This window comes from Carassius carassius, chromosome 39 (assembly GCF_963082965.1).
Source record: "Carassius carassius chromosome 39, fCarCar2.1, whole genome shotgun sequence".
NCBI classification, from domain to species: Eukaryota; Metazoa; Chordata; class Actinopteri; order Cypriniformes; family Cyprinidae; genus Carassius; species Carassius carassius.
The window spans coordinates 6,577,886-6,598,548 of NC_081793.1; the positions used below are offsets into that span (position 1 = coordinate 6,577,886).

At 37.8% G+C, this 20,663-nt stretch overlaps 1 protein-coding gene across 1 annotated transcript; it reads left to right on the top strand.

Moving 5' to 3' along the window:
* The first annotated feature begins 5,896 nt into the window (after positions 1-5,896).
* On the top strand, positions 5,897-18,957 carry LOC132121765 (potassium voltage-gated channel subfamily H member 6-like). Its single transcript, XM_059531525.1, has 12 exons — positions 5,897-5,912; positions 7,216-7,406; positions 9,239-9,664; positions 11,174-11,570; positions 12,782-12,981; positions 13,092-13,344; positions 13,464-13,657; positions 15,170-15,266; positions 15,565-15,846; positions 16,669-16,843; positions 17,063-17,270; positions 18,287-18,957. The coding sequence occupies exons 1-12, from the start codon at positions 5,897-5,899 to the stop codon at positions 18,554-18,556; spliced, it is 2,709 nt and encodes a 902-aa protein (XP_059387508.1). The 3' UTR covers positions 18,557-18,957.
* Positions 18,958-20,663: the final 1,706 nt, after the last annotated feature.

Genomic DNA, 20,663 nt, shown 5'->3' on the forward strand with positions numbered 1-20,663 from the left:
AAGTTACAACAGTATTGCATAATTACAATAGAATATACTGTTCACACTTTAGTTTCAAGATCAATTCTCGGTATTAACTATTAACCATGACTTTTGTTTTGTCTAATTGAACTCCTGTTTTGTGGTTTTTACCAATTAATGGTTAGTAATGTAGTTAAATTTAGGTATGCGGTATGATTAAGAGATCTTAAATATGGTCATGCAGAATAAGGCATTTTTTAAGTACTAAAATAATATTTTTTTGCATTATTGACACACTGTTTTCCTAATGAATGTTGTTCAGTTGCTTTGATGCAATGTATTTTGTTTAAAGTGCTATATAAATAAAGATGACTTGACTAAATATGGAGGTAATATACATAAGCAACTGGTTAATGATGAGAATTGGTCCCTTACTGTAAATAAAGTGTTACCATTGATTCATTATAAAGCACCTTCATGAATTGAATAAAACACACACACACACAAAGCTTTTGTTGTATTTAGCATTTTGTAGAAGTAGTGCTTAAAAAATACAGGTACATCACCATCTCGCCTCCGGACCAAAGTGACTTGTATGCACCTGAGATTGACTTTACATCTCATAAATCTGAATTTCCCAGCAGGATTTAAAGGGTTAGTTCACCCAATAATCTAAATTATGTCAGTAATGACTCACCCTCATGTCATTCCAAACCCGTAAGACCTCCATTCATCTTCGGAACACAGTTTAAGATATTTTAGATTTAGTCCGAGAGCTCTCAGTCCCTCCATTGAAGCTGTGTGTACAGTATACTGTCCATGTTCAGAAAGGTAAGAAAAACATCATCAAAGTAGTCCATGTGACATCAGAGGGTCAGTTAGAATTTTTTGAAGCATCAAAAATACATTTTGGTACAAAAATAGCAAAAACTATGACTTTATTCAGCATTGTCTTCTCTTCCGTGTCTGTTGTAAGCGAGTTCAAAACACAACAGTTCAATGATATCCAGTTCGCGAACGAATCACTCGATGTAACTGGATCTTCTTGAACCAGTTCACCAAATCAAACTGAATCGTTTTAAACAGTTCGCGTCTCCAATGCGCATTAATCCACAAATGACTTAAGCTGCTAACTTTTTTAATGTGGCTGACACTCCCTCTGAGTTCAAACAAACCAATATCCCGGAGTAATTCATTTACTCAAACAGTACACTGACTGAACTGCTGTGAAGAGAGAACTGAAGATGAACACCGAGCTGAGCCAGATAATGACTCGTTCATGAGTCAAGAACCATTTCTGTCAGATGCGTCCGATTCGAGAACCAAGGAGCTGATGATACTGCGCATGTGTGATTCAGCGTGACGCAGACTGACACACAGAGCGTCTGAACTGAACTGATTCTTTTGGTGATTGATTCTGAACTGATTCTGTGCTAGTGTTATGAGTGCGGGTAGACCGAAGGCTTGAGTGAAGGGAAATCATCGCCAATGACGTCATTACGTCGAGCGCAAAAGAACCGGTGAACCATTTTTTTTTGGACCAAAATGTATTTTCGATGCTTCAAAAAATTCTAACTGACCCTCACACGGATGTCACACGGACTACTTTGATTATGTTTTTCTTACCTTTCTGGACATGGACAGTATCAGAATCAGAATCAGAATCAGAATGAGCTTTATTGCCAGGTATGTTCACACATACGAGGAATTTGTTTTCGTGACAGAGCTCCGCAGTGCAACATAACAGCGACAGAACAAAAAACACAATAAGGAATAAAAAATACAAAAAAATACAAATAGGTGGGTAAGGATTGACAATATACAAATTGACAATGTATGGCAGGTATATTAAAAAGAGCATTTATGTATGTACATGTATATTATGTGGAAAAATTGTAACTGTACGCTAAGTATGTGTGTTTGGATAGATAAGTGTATGTCTATATAAATATAAATATAAGTAGTATAGTGTGTTCCATGTATGTACATGTATATTATGTGCAAAAGATTTACGTGTACGCTAAGTATGTGTGTTGGATAAAAAGTGTAGTGTATATAAATATAAATAGTGTAGTGTGTCCCACAGTTATTATCAGCTGTTCATAAGATGGATTGCCTGAGGGAAGAAACTGTTCCTGTGTCTGGTCGTTCTGGTGCTCAGTGCTCTGTAGCGTCGACCAGATGGCAACAGTTCAAAGAGGGAGTGTGCTGGATGTGAGGGGTCCAGAGTGATTTTAACAGCCCTTTTGCTCACTCTGGATAAGTACAGTTCTTGAATAGATGGGAGGGTTGTACCGATAATTCGCTCAGCAGTCCGGACTACCCTCTGTAGTCTTCTGAGGTCAGATTTAGAAGCTGAGCTGAACCAGACAGTTACTGAAGTGCAGAGGATGGATTCGATGATGGTGGAGTAGAACTGTTTCAGCAGATCCTGTGGCAGGTTAAACTTCCTCAGCTGGCGAAGGAAGTACAACCTCTGCTGGGCCTTTTTCACAATGGAGTCAATGTGAATGTCCCACTTCAGGTCCTGAGAGATAGTGGTGCCCAGGAACCTGAATGACTCCACTGCAGTCACAGTGCTGTTCATGATGGTGAGTGGGGGGAGTGCAGGGGGGTTTCTCCTGAAGTCCACGATCATCTCCACTGTTTTGAGCGTGTTAAGCTCCAGGTTGTTGAGACTGCACCAGACAGCCAGCTCTTTAACCTCCTGTCTGTAAGCAGACTCGTCACCGTCCTGAATGAGGCCGATGAGTGTGGTGTCATCTGCAAACTTCAGGAGCTTGACAGAGGGGTCCTTAGATGTGCAGTCATTAGTGTACAGGGAGAAGAGCAGTGGGGAGAGAACACAGCCCTGGGGAGCTCCGGTGCTGATTGTACGGGTGCTGGATGTGTATTTTCCCAGCCTCACTAGCTGCTGCCTGTCTGTCAGGAAGCTGTTGATCCACTGACAGACGGAGGTGGGCACGGAGAGCTGAGTTAGTTTGGGCAGGAGGAGGTTTGGGATGATCGTGTTGAAGGCAGAGCTGAAGTCCACAAACAGGATCCTCACATAGGTCCCCGGTCTGTCTAGGTGTTGCAGAACATAATGCAGTCCGATGTTTACTGCATCGTCCACAGACCTGTTTGCTCTGTAGGCAAACTGAAGAGGATCCAGCAAGGGTCCAGTGATGTCCTTCAGGTGGGCCAGCACCAGTTTTTCAAATGACTTCATGACTACAGACTTTAGAGCCACAGGCCTGTAGTCATTTAGTCCTGTAATTTTGGATTTCTTTGGGATGGGGATGATGGTGGAGCGTTTGAAGCATGAAGGGACTTCGCACAGCTCCAGCGATCTGTTGAAGATCTTTGTGAAGATGGGGGCCAGCTGGTCAGCACAGGATTTCAGACAGGCTGGTGTAACACAATCTGGGCCTGGTGCTTTTTTCCTTTTCTGCTTCCTGAAGACCTGGCGCACCGCATCCTCGCTGATCTGTATTGCAGGTGTGGGGGAGAGGGGGGATGCAGGAGGTGTGAATGGTGAGAGCGCTTGATTGGAGAGGTGTTCAGGGTGGGTTGCAGGAGTTGTGAGTGGTGTGAACAGTTGTTTGGAGAGGCATTCAGGGTTGGTTGCAGGAGTTGTGAATGGTGAGAGCGGTTGATTGGAGAGGTGATCAGGATGGATTGCAGGAGCTGTTAATGGTGTGAACGGTTGTGTGGAGAGGCATTCAGGGTTGGTTGCAGGAGCTGTGAATGGTGTGAACGTTTGTTTGGAGAGGCATTCAGGGTTGGTTGCAGGAGTTGTTATTGGTGTGAACGGTTGTGTGGTGAGGTGTTCAGGGCAGGTGATGGGTGTTCTTTCAAACCTGCAGTAAAACTCGTTCAGATCGTCTGCCAGTCGTTGATTTTCCACAGTGCTGGGGGGTGGTGTCTTGTAATTGGTGATCTTCTTTAGGCTTTTCCACACTGATGCGGAGTCGTTCGAAGTGAACTGAGTCCTTATTTTTTCAGAATAATTCCTCTTTGCCACTTCGATCTCCTTTTCCAGTGTGTATTTAGCCTGTTTATACAAGACATTGTCCCCCTTCACGTAAGCATCTTCTTTGGCCTGACGGAGCTGTCTGAGTTTTGCAGTGAACCACGGTTTGTCATTGTTGTAATTTAGTTGAGTCTTGGTAGGAATACACATATCCTCACAGAAACTGATATATGATGTTACGGTCTCTGTGAGTTCATCCAGATCGGTGGAAGCAGCTTCAAAAACACTCCAATCAGTGAGGTCAAAACAAGATTGTAAATCCTGCTCTGCTTCATTAGTCCATCTTTTTACAGTCCTTAATACAGGTTTAGCTGATTTTAGTTTCTGCCTGTAGGTCGGTATAAGATGAACCAGAAGGTGATCAGAATGTCCCAAAGCTGCTCGTGGAACAGAGTGAAATGCATCCTTTATTGTTGTGTAACAGTGATCCAATATATTACTGTCTCTTGTGGGACAAGTAACATGCTGTCTGTATTTTGGCAGTTCACGGGAGAGATTGGCTTTATTAAAGTCCCCAAGAATGATTAAAACAGAGTCTGGGTGTTGTTGTTCTGTCTCTGTGATCTGCTCAGCGAGTTTCTGTAAAGCTGAGCTCACGTGCGCTTGAGGAGGGATGTAAACACTCACCAGAATGAACGAGTGAAACTCCCGCGGCGAATAGAACGGCTTGCAGTTAATGAAGAGCGTTTCGAGATTTGAGCAGCACGTCTTCTTTAACACAGTTACATCTGTACACCACCGTTCTTTGATGTAAAAGCATGTCCCGCCGCTGCGCGATTTCCCCGTTGATTCTGCGTCGCGATCCGCTCTAAACAGCTGAAAGCCCGGCAGATGGAGCGCGCTGTCCGGTATGGTGTCATTCAGCCAAGTTTCCGTGAAACACAGAGCAGCAGAGTGGGAGAAATCTTTATTTGTCCGAGAGAGCAGAAGCAGTTCGTCCGTTTTGTTGGGTAGAGAGCGGAGATTTGCCAGATGGATGCTAGGCAACGGCGTTCGAAATCCGCGTTTTCTGAGTCTCACGAGCGCTCCCGCTCGCTTTCCCCGCCTGCGCGTCCTCTATACCGTACACACAGCTTCAATGGAGGGACTGAGAGCTCTCGGACTAAATCTAAAATATCTTAAACTGTGTTCCAAAGATGAACGGAGGTCTTACAGGTTTGGAACAACATGAGGGTAAGTTATTAATGACATAATTTTAATTTTTCGGTGAACTAACCCTTTAAATGCAACGTAAATTCCTCGATCTATTTAGATATCAGTCTTTGTGTCAAAGTTAATGCCTTAGTTTGGGCTGATTCTTTGACAGACCTCATTATCAGACATAACCATGCATAAAGTAACATGTGTGTATAATAATACAGACTTAGAGTCCTGTACATAGCCAGTGCCATGGCTTTAGGTCAGTCAGTTCTCATAAAAGCCTGTTTTATAGATCAAGCCCACTTCCTGTCTTTAGTCATTGACCTATGGTTAATTCATCATAATTCTCTGTACAGGCTTTGAGTTCAGTTGGCATGTGGTGTGAAAATGGATCCACCTCTAACTCTTTCCCATTGGTATATTCATTAATTTTTTTTTCTGAAAAGAAGGATGGTCCTAAGGACAAAAACACTCTGTATATTCAACAGTCTGAAAACGTCAATACGAAATAATTGTGCCTTCATGATGAACACATTTGTTGTGATGCAATTGATTTTCTTTAAGCGTGACCACTGCTGCATCTGTCTGGTTCACACTGACAGGGTGTTTTTTCCACGTGAGGGTTCATTTGTCAATGTTCTGGGTCGAGTCAAAAGAGGACTGCCCCATCAGAGATAGATTTCATTGTGTTTATACAGGAAGGGCATGTGGATTATGTACTATAAGAAGCTCAGCCTGTAACAGATTGCCCTGGTGGGTAACTTCGTGTGAACGGACAAAATGCAGCACTTACATGGTAAGAGAGAGTTTATTATATAACATACCGTACAGTGCAGTGTCTCTTAGTTAAGGTCAGATATGGAGACCCCAACAGTGACGTAGGAGGAGCTTCCACACGTGATGACAATGCTTCTTTAAACATGTTTGGAAAATTTACAGCAAGAAAACTGTAGAAACCTTGATACAATGATCAAAAACGCATCATCTGCTAGTCATTCCAATTAATGGACATAAAAATTGGTGAATGAGAGCAACAGAAGCATTCATTTTTGGAAAAGATTTCCAGCAGAACAGCAGGATTATTCTTATTAAGAGCAAGACTACACAAGGATTTTTAATCGCATCAGGATGGGACATTTACAAAAAAAATTTGCCTGAACTCACAAACCACAGAGTCTTTTAAAGATTTAATATATGTTATATTGTGATTTTTTTTTTTTGGATGGACGGATGTTTCTATGAAGCTTCTTCATATTTTGGATACCAGGAACTTGCGTTACAGGATTTGCTTTCATGAGTGGATGATTTTATTGTTCTGATATTGTTCGACGTGAAGGTAACCTGTTAAATTACACCATATGGGACAAACAGCAACTACTCAGATTACAAAGCAGTTCAGATTTTCTTTCATAAAGAGGAACTGTCTGTATTTATGTGTGTACAGGTCATATTTAATTTTTTTCCTCTCCTAGACAGCAATGAGTTCTAAAGAAGAGAAAACATATCTCCTGTTTCTTAGATGTTTTTCTGATGTAAGAAAAAGACCCCGGTAATCCCATGAAAAGGTCATAATAATGTACCAAAATGTGCTCAGATTTGAAAAGATACCAAAGTCTGAGAACAAAAGTCAGGGAATGGATGTTTCATCATATAATCTGAGCCAGACTACAATATCTACATTAATGTTTTTCTGTACTACAGCAATTGACCCGTGTGTCTACTGTATGAAACTAGTACTGGATAAATATCTGAGACAAATTTGAGATTTAATTGAAACGACTGCGAACTCCTGACCTAATTCATTTTAACCCTGCTTTGTTCTTACATTTTGTTTTATATAAGATTGATGTAGTAAAACAAAGTGTAATATTGGTGGCATTGTCTATTCTTCTTTTATGCACAATTGAAAATGTCTGATTTTTATTTTGTTATTAAATTCAATATAATTTATATAAAAAACAAACATTATTTTAAATATTATTACTGTAAATTGGTATTTATACAAGTTTATCTGTAATATACTTAGAATTTTGGAAATTGTCATCGATTAAAACACTGCTCTGTATTCTAATCAGTTTAATTTTTATTTTATCATGAAGACCTGAAATCCAGTTTGTGGAACTCTACCACCAACTCTGAGCGGATGAAAGCTTTAAACCGATTCCCATCATTCAATTTAAACCTGCGTCGGCCCAGACGATCCAGTCACTCCACAGCAGCCTGCAACATCGAGCTTGTTGCTCCAAAGGTGAAGGAGCGCACACAGAACGTGACAGAGAAGGTCACGCAGGTATGATACATTGTTGGTCTTGCTTTAACATCTTGAAGGTAGATCTGTTGGCAGATTACACTCAGGAGTTTACATTGTGATTAATGGAACCACAAATGGTATAAAAATATCAGTATAACCACAAATAATTGCAAATGTTTACTTATTTTTACTATTCCTTATTTTTTTCTATTTATTTATTTAGTGTGTGTGTGTGTGTGTGTGTGTGTGCACTTCAAACTATTCTGCCATCCAAAACATTCAGTTCCTCTCATATCCAGAAAGTTGTAAACATACTGAAAACATTAAAGTTGATATCTGAATAATCATGGCATTTGTCATATGGAAAAAAACAATGTGACCAGAAACCATTCATGGAAAGATCGTTAGAACAGAGACATGAACCCTCATACAAATGCAAAATCTATAACCCCTGTGGCCTCTGGTCCAAAACTGTGGAGTACTATTGTGGAGTTGAAGATAAACGGTGTACACTCCACATATTGTTTTAATGGTTATTGAGGGAAAGTTTAATGTGTTAGTCTACCCAAATCTAAACACCTTCCCCTAACCATCGCTTCTTCTCATCTCTCTGTTTCCAAAAAGAACGCATCTCATCACAATCCCAAGTGGTCGGTTGACTATTAGCCCCTCTTTTTGAGGTTAAGCTGCTATTATAGTTTGGGGAACTTTATCTGGTAGTAATATGAAGTCAATGCACATGCATAGATTGTAGTAAGTTTGCACTTTACCTGGTCACACACATCTGTTAGATAGGAAACATCACATGAAGTTAATGTTGAGTTTTGTGAAAGTTTATCCGTGTCTATTCAGGTCAATGTGTTTTATTTGTATATCACATTTCACAAAACATTGTTCCAAAGCTGCTTTACAAAGCATAGAGCCTACCAAACGACCAAGGGCAGAGATGTAAATTAACTGCTACTGGCTATTTCAGTTAAGAAAACTGCCCTTGACAAACCATCTTACACAGACTGAAGAGGAATATTTTTGGTTTGGTAAATTTAAGCTTAACTGGCGGCAGCTGTAACACCAAAACCTCAAAGTAGCATGGGAAAATGTTACTGGGATTAATATCTCAAATGAGATTTGGGAAGAAGGACTGAAATTCATACCTGCTCTATTAATGCAAGATTACAATTTATACAGTTTAAACCGCTGCATAGTTTACATTATACCAAAACTAAACTCAAAGAATGCTATGAAAGAAGGTGCATGAGCTCAGATAAGACACATGCTCATCTTTTTTGGTTTTGAGATTTCTGAGTTTCGGAAGAAAAATTTTCGGATTTGGAGTAAATATCAGTCCAGATCTTGAATTAGCTTTGGATGTTCTGACCCTATATTAGCACTGACACATTCTCAGCAATTGTCTGTTATTGTCTGGTTGCTTAAAAAGATTCGTTTTTTTTTAAGACTGATGCTTCTAAAAAAAATTATAAAATCTAGGGCCCTTACATATCTCTTTAAAAGTTTAAATTTGCTTAGGTCTTTTGTTTTGTTTTAGGTTTTTATAAAAATGAAAAAAAAAAAAAAGTTCTGAAAATGTTTGAAAAGGATAAAGGTGTTCATCCATGTTAACATGCACATTGATTATGTCTTCTGCCTGTATTTTAATGTTTATACTGGCCCCATTCATTTCTATTTTAAGTGCTAAAACCCAAATTTTAACGGAGTTTAACTTATATTGAACCCGAAATACTCCTTTAAATCCCACCTGATTAGGGGGGGGGGGGGTTAGCTTGAAACAAAAGCATCTGACTTATTGCCTGTGAATTAAATTAGTTAGAAAATCTTTACTAAAACCAGTCATCTTCTCTTCCAATGCAAAGGTACTGTCTCTAGGTGCCGATGTTTTGCCTGAATACAAGATCCAGGCTCTGGACGTCCACAAGTGGATCATGTTGCACTACAGTCCGTTCAAAGCCATTTGGGACTGGATCATTCTTCTGCTAGTGCTTTACACAGCTGTCTTCACACCGTACTCGGCTGCTTTCTTCCTCAATGAGCTGGAGGAGGAGAAGAAACACACCTGTGGTTACACCTGTAACCCTTTAAATGTTGTAGACGTGATAGTGGACGTTCTGTTTATAATAGACATCATTATTACCTTCAGGACAACATACGTGAATCATAATGATGAGGTGGTGACCCATCCCAAGCTCATCGCTATCCACTATATCAAGGGCTGGTTTCTCGTCGACATGGTGGCCGCAATTCCCTTTGATCTGCTCATCTTCATGTCTGGATTAAATGAGGTATAAAGAAACAACCTGCCCCTTCTTTACACCAGCTAGTGATATTTAGACCTAAAAAGCTAGTCCCTGCCAACAGGAAATGCACTCAGAAAGTAATATGCAAGGTACTCTCAAAGTGATTATATTTTTCCAGTAGATACACATAATAGGGTACAGGGATATGTTTTGGTCTTTTTAAGAAGCATTTTGTAGTATTTATCTAAAATACCACAATTCTTTTATTATATATATATATAAACATCATTATACAAAACAAGTTCCATTTTTGTGCCTTTTCTAAATTTGTGCAAAATATCGCTTGAATAGATGATGCCAACTTTTATTCTAAAGAAATTAACTTGTAATTTGCAATTTTAGCACATTTCGGTGAAATTTCTGGAAATAATAGTTATTATTTGTCTTAATTTTATCTCTGTATATATATATATTCATACTCTCTCTATAATCTTTTAGTTGACATAATGCAACTAAATTTGTGATTTAATAAAATGTGATTTATTTAGGCAAATTTTTGTTGTTACTCCTTTTAAATTAAGGAACTATTGCAATAATAATAAATGAACATTATAATATTAAAGCCTGTTCAGCATAAAAAAAGGATTAAACAATAATAATAATCTTTTTCTTAATTTTATTTTATCAATTTAGTAATTGTGGCTTTTTATCTCAAATCTTTTTTTTCCTTGCAACTCAGATTTTGCATCTCGCAATTTTGAGTTTATATCTTGCAATTCAGAATTTTTTTTTCTCAGAATTCAGAATTTTACATCTCGCAATTCCATTTTTTTGTCTGCCCCAGAATAAAAATTTAAAATGTAATTGCATTTTTCTATCTCACAATTCAGAATTTTTCCTCAGTTGTGAGTTAACATGTCACAGTTCTGACTTTTTCTTAGAATTGCGAATTTATATCGTGAATTTCTAGAAAAAAAGTCTGGATTGTGAGAAATTCTGAATTGCAAGAAAAAAGTCAGCTCTGAGAGAAGTCGCAAACATCTCTATTTTTTAACCCTGTGATGAAAAGAAACTTCCAAATCATAATGACATCATCAAGGACAAATTCGTCATAATCTTAAATGTCGTCATAATCTTCTTTTTTAAAGTATCATCATATAAGTTTGTTCAACTTTATCCGCATACATGCAGTATACTTGTGGCAATGTACTATATAGTATATCTCAATTGCTTGTATTGTTGCAAAATCTGCTAAAAGCAACTTTAAGGCATAAAGATTTTATTAATATTAACATTATGATTTTCTGTAAAGCTGCTCTAAAGCAATGTGTATTGTAAAAAGTGAAATTATGATTATGAAATTATACAAATGAAATTATATCTAAATTCCAGCATGAATTAAAATTGATTAATTTTGCTTAATGAATTAATTTTGCAATTTACAATTAAACACATTATTTGTCTAATGCAGTGTTTATCCATTTAAAAATTGACAATATCAGACTGAAACTTGTTTGCTATTCTTTCTTTGTCCTCCCATCATCCAATCTGCAGACAACAGCCACTCTCATTGGTCTGCTGAAGACAGCCCGTCTGTTGCGTTTGGTCCGGGTGGCCAGAAAATTAGATCGATACTCCGAGTATGGAGCTGCAGTCCTCTTCTTGCTCATGTGCACCTTCATGCTGATTGCTCATTGGTTGGCATGCATCTGGTATGCCATTGGTCATGTGGAGAGGCCCTACATGAAGACAGGTTGGCTGGATAACCTGGCCGATCAACTGGGGAAACATTACAACGACAGTGATGCCAACTCAGGACCCTCCATTCAGGATAAATACATCACTGCGCTCTATTTCACCTTCAGTAGTCTGACCAGCGTGGGCTTTGGGAATGTCTCTCCAAACACCAACTCGGAGAAGATTTTCTCCATCTGTGTCATGCTCATTGGCTGTAAGTAACTGCATAAAGCTTGTTTTCTTAAGTTTAAGGTTCAAATATGTCATTTCTGTGCTACTGACCTGAACATTCCTACTGATTACATTTACTTACATTTAGACCTAAAAGATGTAGTTGGTGACCTACTCAGAGTTGAGGAGAATCTGAACAATTCTCTTAAAATCTTAGCCTAGTGGTTTCTACTTTGGGAAGTTTTTTTTTTTTGCATTAGTAATTTGTTTATAGCAAAGTGGGATATATATATATATATATATATGGTGATGAAGAACCAAAGTATGTTCTATGGATGAACACAATCAGACATGCTACATCCAACATGTCAACATTATCATGTGACCTACGATGTCAGTCAAGTAACATATCTTTTATTCTTAAATAATATATATGATAATATATATATAATATATATATATATATATATCCACTTACCCTACTATTATAGTTTTTATATTTTCTTTCTATTTTATTTCCCAGTTTAAATTTTTTAATTTTCTTGTGTGTAATTGGTAGTATTTTTTTTTTTTTTTTTTTTTTTTTTTTTTTACAAATATCTCTGTATAGCTTTATTTATAAATTTTTACTTTTATTTGTTGTATCCCTCTTTGTATTTTATAGTACATCTAGTTAAACTAAATTAAACACTTTAGTTTAGTAACCAATTCTCTATTAACAATTAACTATGACTTTTGCCTCAATAAACCCCTAATTTGCTGCCTATTAATAATTAGTAAAGTAGTTGTTAAGTTTAGGTATGGGGTAGGATTATGGATTTAAAATATGGTCATGCAGAATAAGACATTTATACGAGGTAAAAGTACTAATAAATAGCCAATATGCTAATAATATACATGCAAATAAGCAACTGGTTAATAGTCAGAATCTGACCTTAAAATAAAGCGTTATCAAAATAAGAAATGTTTACATACACACAGTGGCATGCAAGTTTGGGAACCCCTTGCAGAATCTGTGAAAATGTGAATAGTTTTAAAAAGCTATGAGAGATCATACTAAATGCATGTTATTTTTTATTTAGTACTGTCCTGAGTAAGATATGTTGCATAAAAGATGTTTAAGTAACTTGTTTTTTTATAATTATAGTTTTAGTTTCAGTTGTAGTTTAAATAAATTATAATAACCCCCCCTCTTACCTCCTTGTCAAAAAATGGTGCTGTTGACTAAATATTCTCCTGTTGACTTTGTCTTAGCTCTCATGTATGCCAGCATTTTTGGGAATGTCTCTGCAATAATTCAGAGGCTTTATTCGGGAACAACACGCTATCACACCCAGCTGTTGCGGGTTAAAGAGTTCATCCGCTTCCATCAGATACCTGGAGAACTGAGGCAGAGACTGGAGGAATATTTCCAACATGCCTGGTCCTACACCAATGGCATTAATATGAATGCAGTGAGTCACATACTGAGCCAGAATGAGTAACTCAAATATCATTCCTGTCTATATTATAGATTAATCGGTATAATAAAAACCCAGTCGTGCCTCTTATTTTCTAATTATAGGTCCTGAGAGGTTTTCCTGAGTGTTTGCAAGCTGATATTTGCCTGCATCTCAATCGTAGTCTTCTGCAGAATTGTAAGGTGTTCCATGGGGCAAGTAAAGCGTGCCTCAGAGCTCTCGCCGTGCGCTTTAAAACCACCCACTCCCCACCTGGAGACACCCTCTATCACCACGGCGACGTGATCAAAGCCCTCCACTTCATCTCCCGAGGTTCCATTCAAGTGTCGCAAAATAACATTGTGCTGGCCATCCTGGGTGAGATTCAAATAAAACCTGAGCAAACAGCTGCCTGATCCACTGATGTTTTGAGTGTTTTTTTAAACTGATTGTCTTTTATAAGGTCTAATAAAAACTACTTCCTGTTTTACAAACAGGTAAGAATGATGTCTTTGGCGAGCCTATAAATCTGTATGCTGATCATGGTCACAGTAACGCTGATGTTACTGCACTTACCTACTGTGACCTTCACCGTATCCAAAGAGACGACCTTCTAGAGGTGCTGGACATGTATCCTGTATTCGGCGAGAGCTTTTGGAGGAAACTAGAAATCACCTTTAACCTACGAGACGTGTGTGAACCTCACATCTAAACACATTTCTACATATCCCTCACTGATTCTTGAATACTGAGATAAAATAGACTATTACCACTTTTCCACCAGCAAGAACCGGGTGCTAGTTCGGAGCCAGTGCTATTGCTGGTTTGGAGTTTGTTTGACTGGCGATACTTCTAAGAACTGGTTTGCCTCTCCACTGGCTAGAGAGCCACCACAGAGCCAGGTCTTACATCATCTGACTACGTCTCATTTCCCCTAGTAATGGTAGTGCAGCAGTGCCAAACACAATGGGTTTGTTTAGGATGCATTGGCGCCGGGCGGACCGATCGGCACAAGATACCGAATCGCCGCGGGAATGATCCAAAAGCATAAAGAGCCATCTGCCTTCCAGTCGCTCCTGTGGTCCACCAGTGCCATGCATCCCAAACAAGCCTAAACACCATCAACAATGGTGGACGTAGCATTGCTATTGATGTTCATGGCTCTAAGAACGTACATCGGCATCCAAACACAATGAATCCAATGTGTTAGTGTTTAGCTAACATATTTCAAATATGGCGGTTAAAAGTATTTTGTTGGTCATAGTAACCCCGCCCCCAGCCCCTGACACAAGCAGTTCTTACTTCTAGCCCAGCAATGTTTTGGTGCTACTTACGAACCACTTTTCCTGGTTCGGAGCTGCTGCTTTGGGTGTCAAAGGACAAAGAACCGATTTGAAACTAGGCTCTAGCTCCGAACCGGCACCCAAGCTGTGTTGGTGGAAAAGGGGTATATGATTGAAGACATAAGCCTTTATGTATCACAGAATTGGTCATATTAATGTACATTTTAATTTATGTAAAATATTGAGTGTCAAACTGATAGATGGGTTCAGGGGTAGTGAGTAAAATTTTCATTTTTTGATAAAATAAACAGTAAATTAAATACAATGGTGCATTTAAATGAAGACCATTCAAGTGTTCATGTCAGATCACTCGGTTACTTATACAGTATTTATGAGAATATTACCATTAGGAGCTTTTAGGCCCTGTGTCCCAAATGGCACACTTGTGGTCTTGTTGACTTACAATGGCCGAGTGTGCGTGCCTGTTAAGTCCATGAGACCATAGGGTGTCCCATTCATCATTTTAGCCTTCAGAAGGGTGCTCACGAGTGCATTGAGGCGAGGTCTGCAGCAGACTTCTACCCGACATTAAAAGTGTGGACTGAGAGGAAGACTGCGAGGGTTTAGGGTGCGATTTGGGACAGGGCCTTAGAGATATCTAAAGGTGCACACTGTAGTTTGTTGTTTATATGCTATTCTTGTCTTGGACTATATACTGACATCTATTGGTGTGGATGAATCATTACAAAAATTTAAAATCGGATTCCACATGTTTTGTCGTACAGCATGCATTCTACTCACCATAACAAATGTCAGCGTGTGTAATTAACAGCAATTAGGCATAACCCTTAAAAGATTGAGACAAATGGTCTGTACATCAAATGCTACAGTAATCCTTGTTTTAACTGATATGTAATCAGGCTGAACAGATGATGCCCAGTGAAAATTTGGACTGTGGATACCATGTGAATGACATACGACATCGCCAAAACTCACTAGACAGGCGCAACAGGCCAGGTGAGTGGAACATTCACAAATATAAACACAACTGAGATCTACTGAGACTTAGTTGAGTCCAGAAGTTCTAATTTTTGCAAATTTTAAAGTAAAAAGATTAATAAAACTAAACCATATTTCAGAATAATTAAATTCACAGTTTGCCATGAATCACATATACCCTTGTTTTTCTTGAGCCAGACTTTTGACTAAATTTACAGAGAACATGTCAAAGACATATGTTTATCACCTATTTCAGGCCAATGCAGTTGTTAAATTCAATTAAATTCTTAAAATTGCTCTTGTCTTGCTATTCAAGATGGAATGGACCAGAATAACTCATACCCATCTCGGATGTGTTCGACCCTGGGTCGCAATCATTCTCCAACCGCTTACATGCACTGGGAGGATCTGTGTAGCTGTGGAAGCTCTACATTACAGTCCAGTGAAAATCTCAGCAAGTCTCCCATCAGCCACTGTGAGCTGTACACTTTGGATGCAGATCATCTGGATTACCCCTCTCCTATTGTGAGACTAATACCAGCTCGTGGTGCCTCTGGGGTCAGCAGAGAACCTGTTACGGATATAGGGCGCTTAGGTGGTAAGGTGCACAACGTAATTTGTTGGTTTCATTTTTGTCTGGGACTTTCTCTTGACATCTGTTGGTTGCAGCGATACAAAAATGTAAAATTTCAGTCCCGAAGCCAAACCATAGTGTGCTGCATGATGTATTGCTGTAGGCCAAAACCCAGAAATGAGTTAGCATTTTAGCACTACTAGTTGCATCGGTGTATTTCTTTAATTTGTTTTTGGTTAAATGCCTGAAATAAGGTCAGCGGTCAACACAAGCTCAAGAAAAATTTATGTTTTATTCCTTCACATAAAATACATCATACCATGCGATTTTTAAAACGTTTAATTATCTTAAAAAATGTGGTTGCTAGCATATGGCTAAATAGGACTTATCTGTTTACAGTGTTATTGTAAGCTACTCTAACTAACTTTAATCAAAAATGCTTAAAAAAAAAAAAAAAAACATCTGAAAGAGTAACGTCGGAAGCGTTAGTATTGATGTGACCATTGTGTAGTTAGTTTATAGTCTATGCTTTAGCTTTTTACCTCTGGTGATTGTATTGAGTCTTCAAACTTCATAAACATCCACAAAGAACAATCACTAACCTTTGTTGATCACAGAGCTTATTTTCAATAATATTCCAAAATCCAATGGGAAATCCTATTGAGTTTTTATTGAGAGAACCAGGCTGATGCTAACATCTAGGTTGACCTACAAAAATACATCATTACTGCAGCACTATATTGGAGAACTTGGTAATTTTAGATTGTTTGTAACCACTGTTTCAGTCATAACATTTTCACTTGAATTGTTGGATTATTATTATTCAATGTCTCCTCCTAACATAAGCTCCCCCTCCATCTGGATTGTACCATTACTGGCCTGACCACCAGGCAGCTCTTTTCGCTGAACAGACTGAACAGCGCCCCTTATCTGTCCAGACCTCATTCTCACCACTGCTCTTTGAGCATCAACCCAGTGAACTTGAGTCCAGACTGGAGCTCCTGCAGAATCAACTCAGCAGGTAGGTGGTGCATCTTAAAGAAACCGTTCTGATCCCATTTATTGTCCAGCACGAAGAATAAGAATGAACAGTTTGTTCATGGTGCTCTCTTTGTTACATTGACACTTACAGTCTCCAAGGACCGTCACTTGATTATATTGGGTGAAGGGATGATAATAGATGAAGGTGTCTAGTGAATCACTACTTACATGCTGTAGTTTTCTGCTCCCTTTCTCCCAGGCTGGAGACCAGAATGACAGCAGACTTTAATGTGATCCTTCAGCTTCTCCAGCGACAGATCGCTCCGGTGCCCCCAGCATATAGCACTGTATTACCTGACAGCCACACTCCTGACCCTGCTGTACTGTACGGAAGCAGTGCACCTGTACTTCACATCATGTACCCGATCCCAAACATTCAGCTGGAAAGTAGAAACACCGCCATTCAGGTAAAAATGCTGTCCATTAAAATTGTTTTTCAATGACAGACAAAAAGTAGTGTTTAATTATATTGAATGTGTACTTTTAGTGCACTTCATATCTTAATTTATATATATATAGTACGTATATACTCTATTTGCAGGTAATATTAATGAAATAAAAGGCCACTTATTGTTTCTTAACTCACTTAAGTACACTTTTAAATAGTCATCTTATAATGTCAAATTATTAAAATTGAATTCATTACAGTTAATTATAACATTTAACGTTTACTTTTGAGTACATTTAAATAATAGTTTTAATAAATTGTTTATCATGCTTAATAAAAACCAACACTTATTTTTGTTGTTTTCAATAACATACTAAAGCACAAGTTATATATAATTTGACTGTAAAGTGTTTATTTGATATAACATTTAAAGATAATATATATATATTTTTAAATGTATTTAATTGCAACTTAATTACAAATGTGTAATTACAAATATTTTTAAGTACATGACATATAAGTTTCAGTAGATGACACATTAAAGTGTTGGACTGATTGCCGTGGACAATATTATATTTTAGTTTACCGTAAATGCTTGTCAGTACACTTGAACCATATTTTAAAGATAACAGAATAATTCTAAAGGTACATATTAGCAATTAGTAATAAGTTACCTACATACGTTGGTCAAGTACGCACTAAGTTCAACCAATTGTATTTAATGTAAATTTAAACTATAATGCATTTTAATTTAATTGTAAATAGCATGCAACTAAGTTACAGAAAATATTACTGTAGATTACATTTACACAAGTTTATATAAAAGTATGTTCAAGTGTGCTTCTTTTAAACAAGGTTTGATTACTACCAGAACCTTAGTCATTCCAAAACCATCCTGATACTAAATACTAACCTCTAGCTGAGCAGTATCCACACTAAACTTATGACAATACAAAATGTCTGTGTGGAGCTTTTTTTTTTTTTACTAGAATGATTAATAAACCAAACTGACTATCTTTAACTCTGTGTTTCCAGAGTCCAGCCCAGCCAGATTCCATATTCAAGTCAAATTCCCAGGGTTCTCTGTCCAGTGGTGTTCACATGGGAGCTGCATCAGATGACTGTGTACCTGATAAACTGGAAACTAATACTGTTTCAACCCCAGTGCATCAGCCCATATTAATAGATCCACCACGCCTCTGTGCATCCCTCCGCTTTCCCTCATTGCCCGGCAACCTGGACTCTTCATCACACCTGGAAGGAATTCCAAAACACACATCTGACCCTGCCTTACCAGTCAACTAAAATCACAACACACCATCAACCAGCTTATCATAACAGAACAATGAGAACACATGATCAAAACACAATCGATAAATAAATACCCTACTGATGCTAAAAATACCAAGCAATTTGACCATCTTGGTAAACCAACTGTTGCAGTCCATAAGTTAGGACAGGCCTAAACTGGCACTAAACCAGCCTAGAACAGCATAAAATCTCAAGCTGGTCTATTTAACAGTTAAACAAACATTTAAATACAAACCCCACTGGACAAAATCCTACAAAAGCTGCAACTTAAGCATCTCAAAACATCCAAAGATGAGTGGCCATCAATGACATGTTCTACATGCAGTAAGACTCAGGAAACAGACACAATACAGGAGCTATTAAACTTTTGTAATGACACAGCAAACAGAAGCAAAGAATGCCTCTGTAGGTCTGGAATATTGTCTATTAACTATAATTAAAACAATGTTCAATCAATTTTGTGTAATCAAGACTTGTGTCTTTGCATAAAGTGATTTAAGATAAATATTCACAGGAAAAAAAATGCATTTAGAATAGGCGTTTTAATATTTAAGGATCTCAAAAGGAAATACTGCTTTGAATTACTGAAAAAGCTACTCTTAAAATAAAGAGAGAAATGAGACAATTTTGGATGCGGTTCTTTAAAGATCTCTCAGATTTAGTAGTTCAACAGATAATATTAAAAATAACAATAATAAAATAAATAAAAATCTCACAAAACATTGTCAAACTTTGATGTTGGCTTGAAAAAGCCTAGTCTTAATAGGCTTGAAGGTTTTAAGTTGTGGATTGATGCTAAGGTGTTTCTGTGCAGATTATACTTGTTAGAGTGTTCTGGGTGGTTGCTAAGGTGTTTCTATGCAGTTTATACTTGTTAGGGTGTTCTGGGTGGTTGCCAAGGTGTTTCTATGCAGATTATACTTGTTAGGGTGTTCTGGGTGGTTGCCAAGGTGTTTCTATGCAGATTATACTTGTTAGAGTGTTCTGGGTGGTTGCTAAGGTGTTTCTATGCAGATTATACTTGTTAGAGTGTTCTGGGTGGTTGCTAAGGTGTTTCTATGCAGTTTATACTTGTTAGGGTGTTCTGGGTGGTTGCTAAGGTGTTTCTATGCAGATTATACTTGTTAGGGTGTTCTGGGTGGTTGCTAAGGTGTTTCTATGCAGATTATACTTGTTAGAGTGTTCTGAGTGGTTGCTAAGGTGTTTCTATGCAGTTTATACTTGTTAGGGTGTTCTGGGTGGTTGCTAAGGTGTTTCTATGCAGATTATACTTGTTAGGGTGTTTTGGGTGGTTGCTAAGGTGTTTCTATGCAGTTGCTGTATAGAAACTCATTTGCATGCATTTAAACATAATACCTCTAATTCTATCTGTAGAACAATTTTTTTTTAAGGTTACGCTTTTATATTAAAAGAAACATTTTTACATGAATATGATTGCACTAAAGTGTGGACACTGACCTCTGTGTGACACTGTCTCCATGAAATCACAAGTTTGTCTCCGATTTCATTTCTTTTTATTATCTCATAACAGACTTTTTTTTTGTAGACATAAGCAGTTGAGGAGATTCTTCACCCCAATTTTAGGCATCAACCAGAAATCGATAAAATAAGCCAGTTGGCAAAGTCTGGTTACCAAGAAGTACTGTTTAAAATATCTCTCAAAAGACTTTTGCACACTGGTACCATTAGAGTTCTCAAACTCACCGTGCATCGAGATCACTGTGTACAGTATATTTACAATTTGTTGGCTCACAAGAAAAATAGCATTATTATATAAAAAAAGTCTACAATTACCATTCAACCACTAGCTGAGATCTGGGTAACATGAATATAAAAAGTACAACATTCAATATTAAACATTCAATCTGTATATTTTGTTAAAATCATGGCATTAATAGATTATAAAGTTCCTTCAATGTGCTTGCATAGACCTTGGATCCTGTTGGCATCAATGCTGATTTATGGCATTACAAATGGAGCTGAAACTAAAACTTAGAAGCTATTGTTGGTGCTTAATTCCATTGTCAACCGCTGTGGCTTGCAGTAAATGAAGGTTTCTACATGTAAAAAGGAAATATGAAAATTTGGTTTCTTTTACATC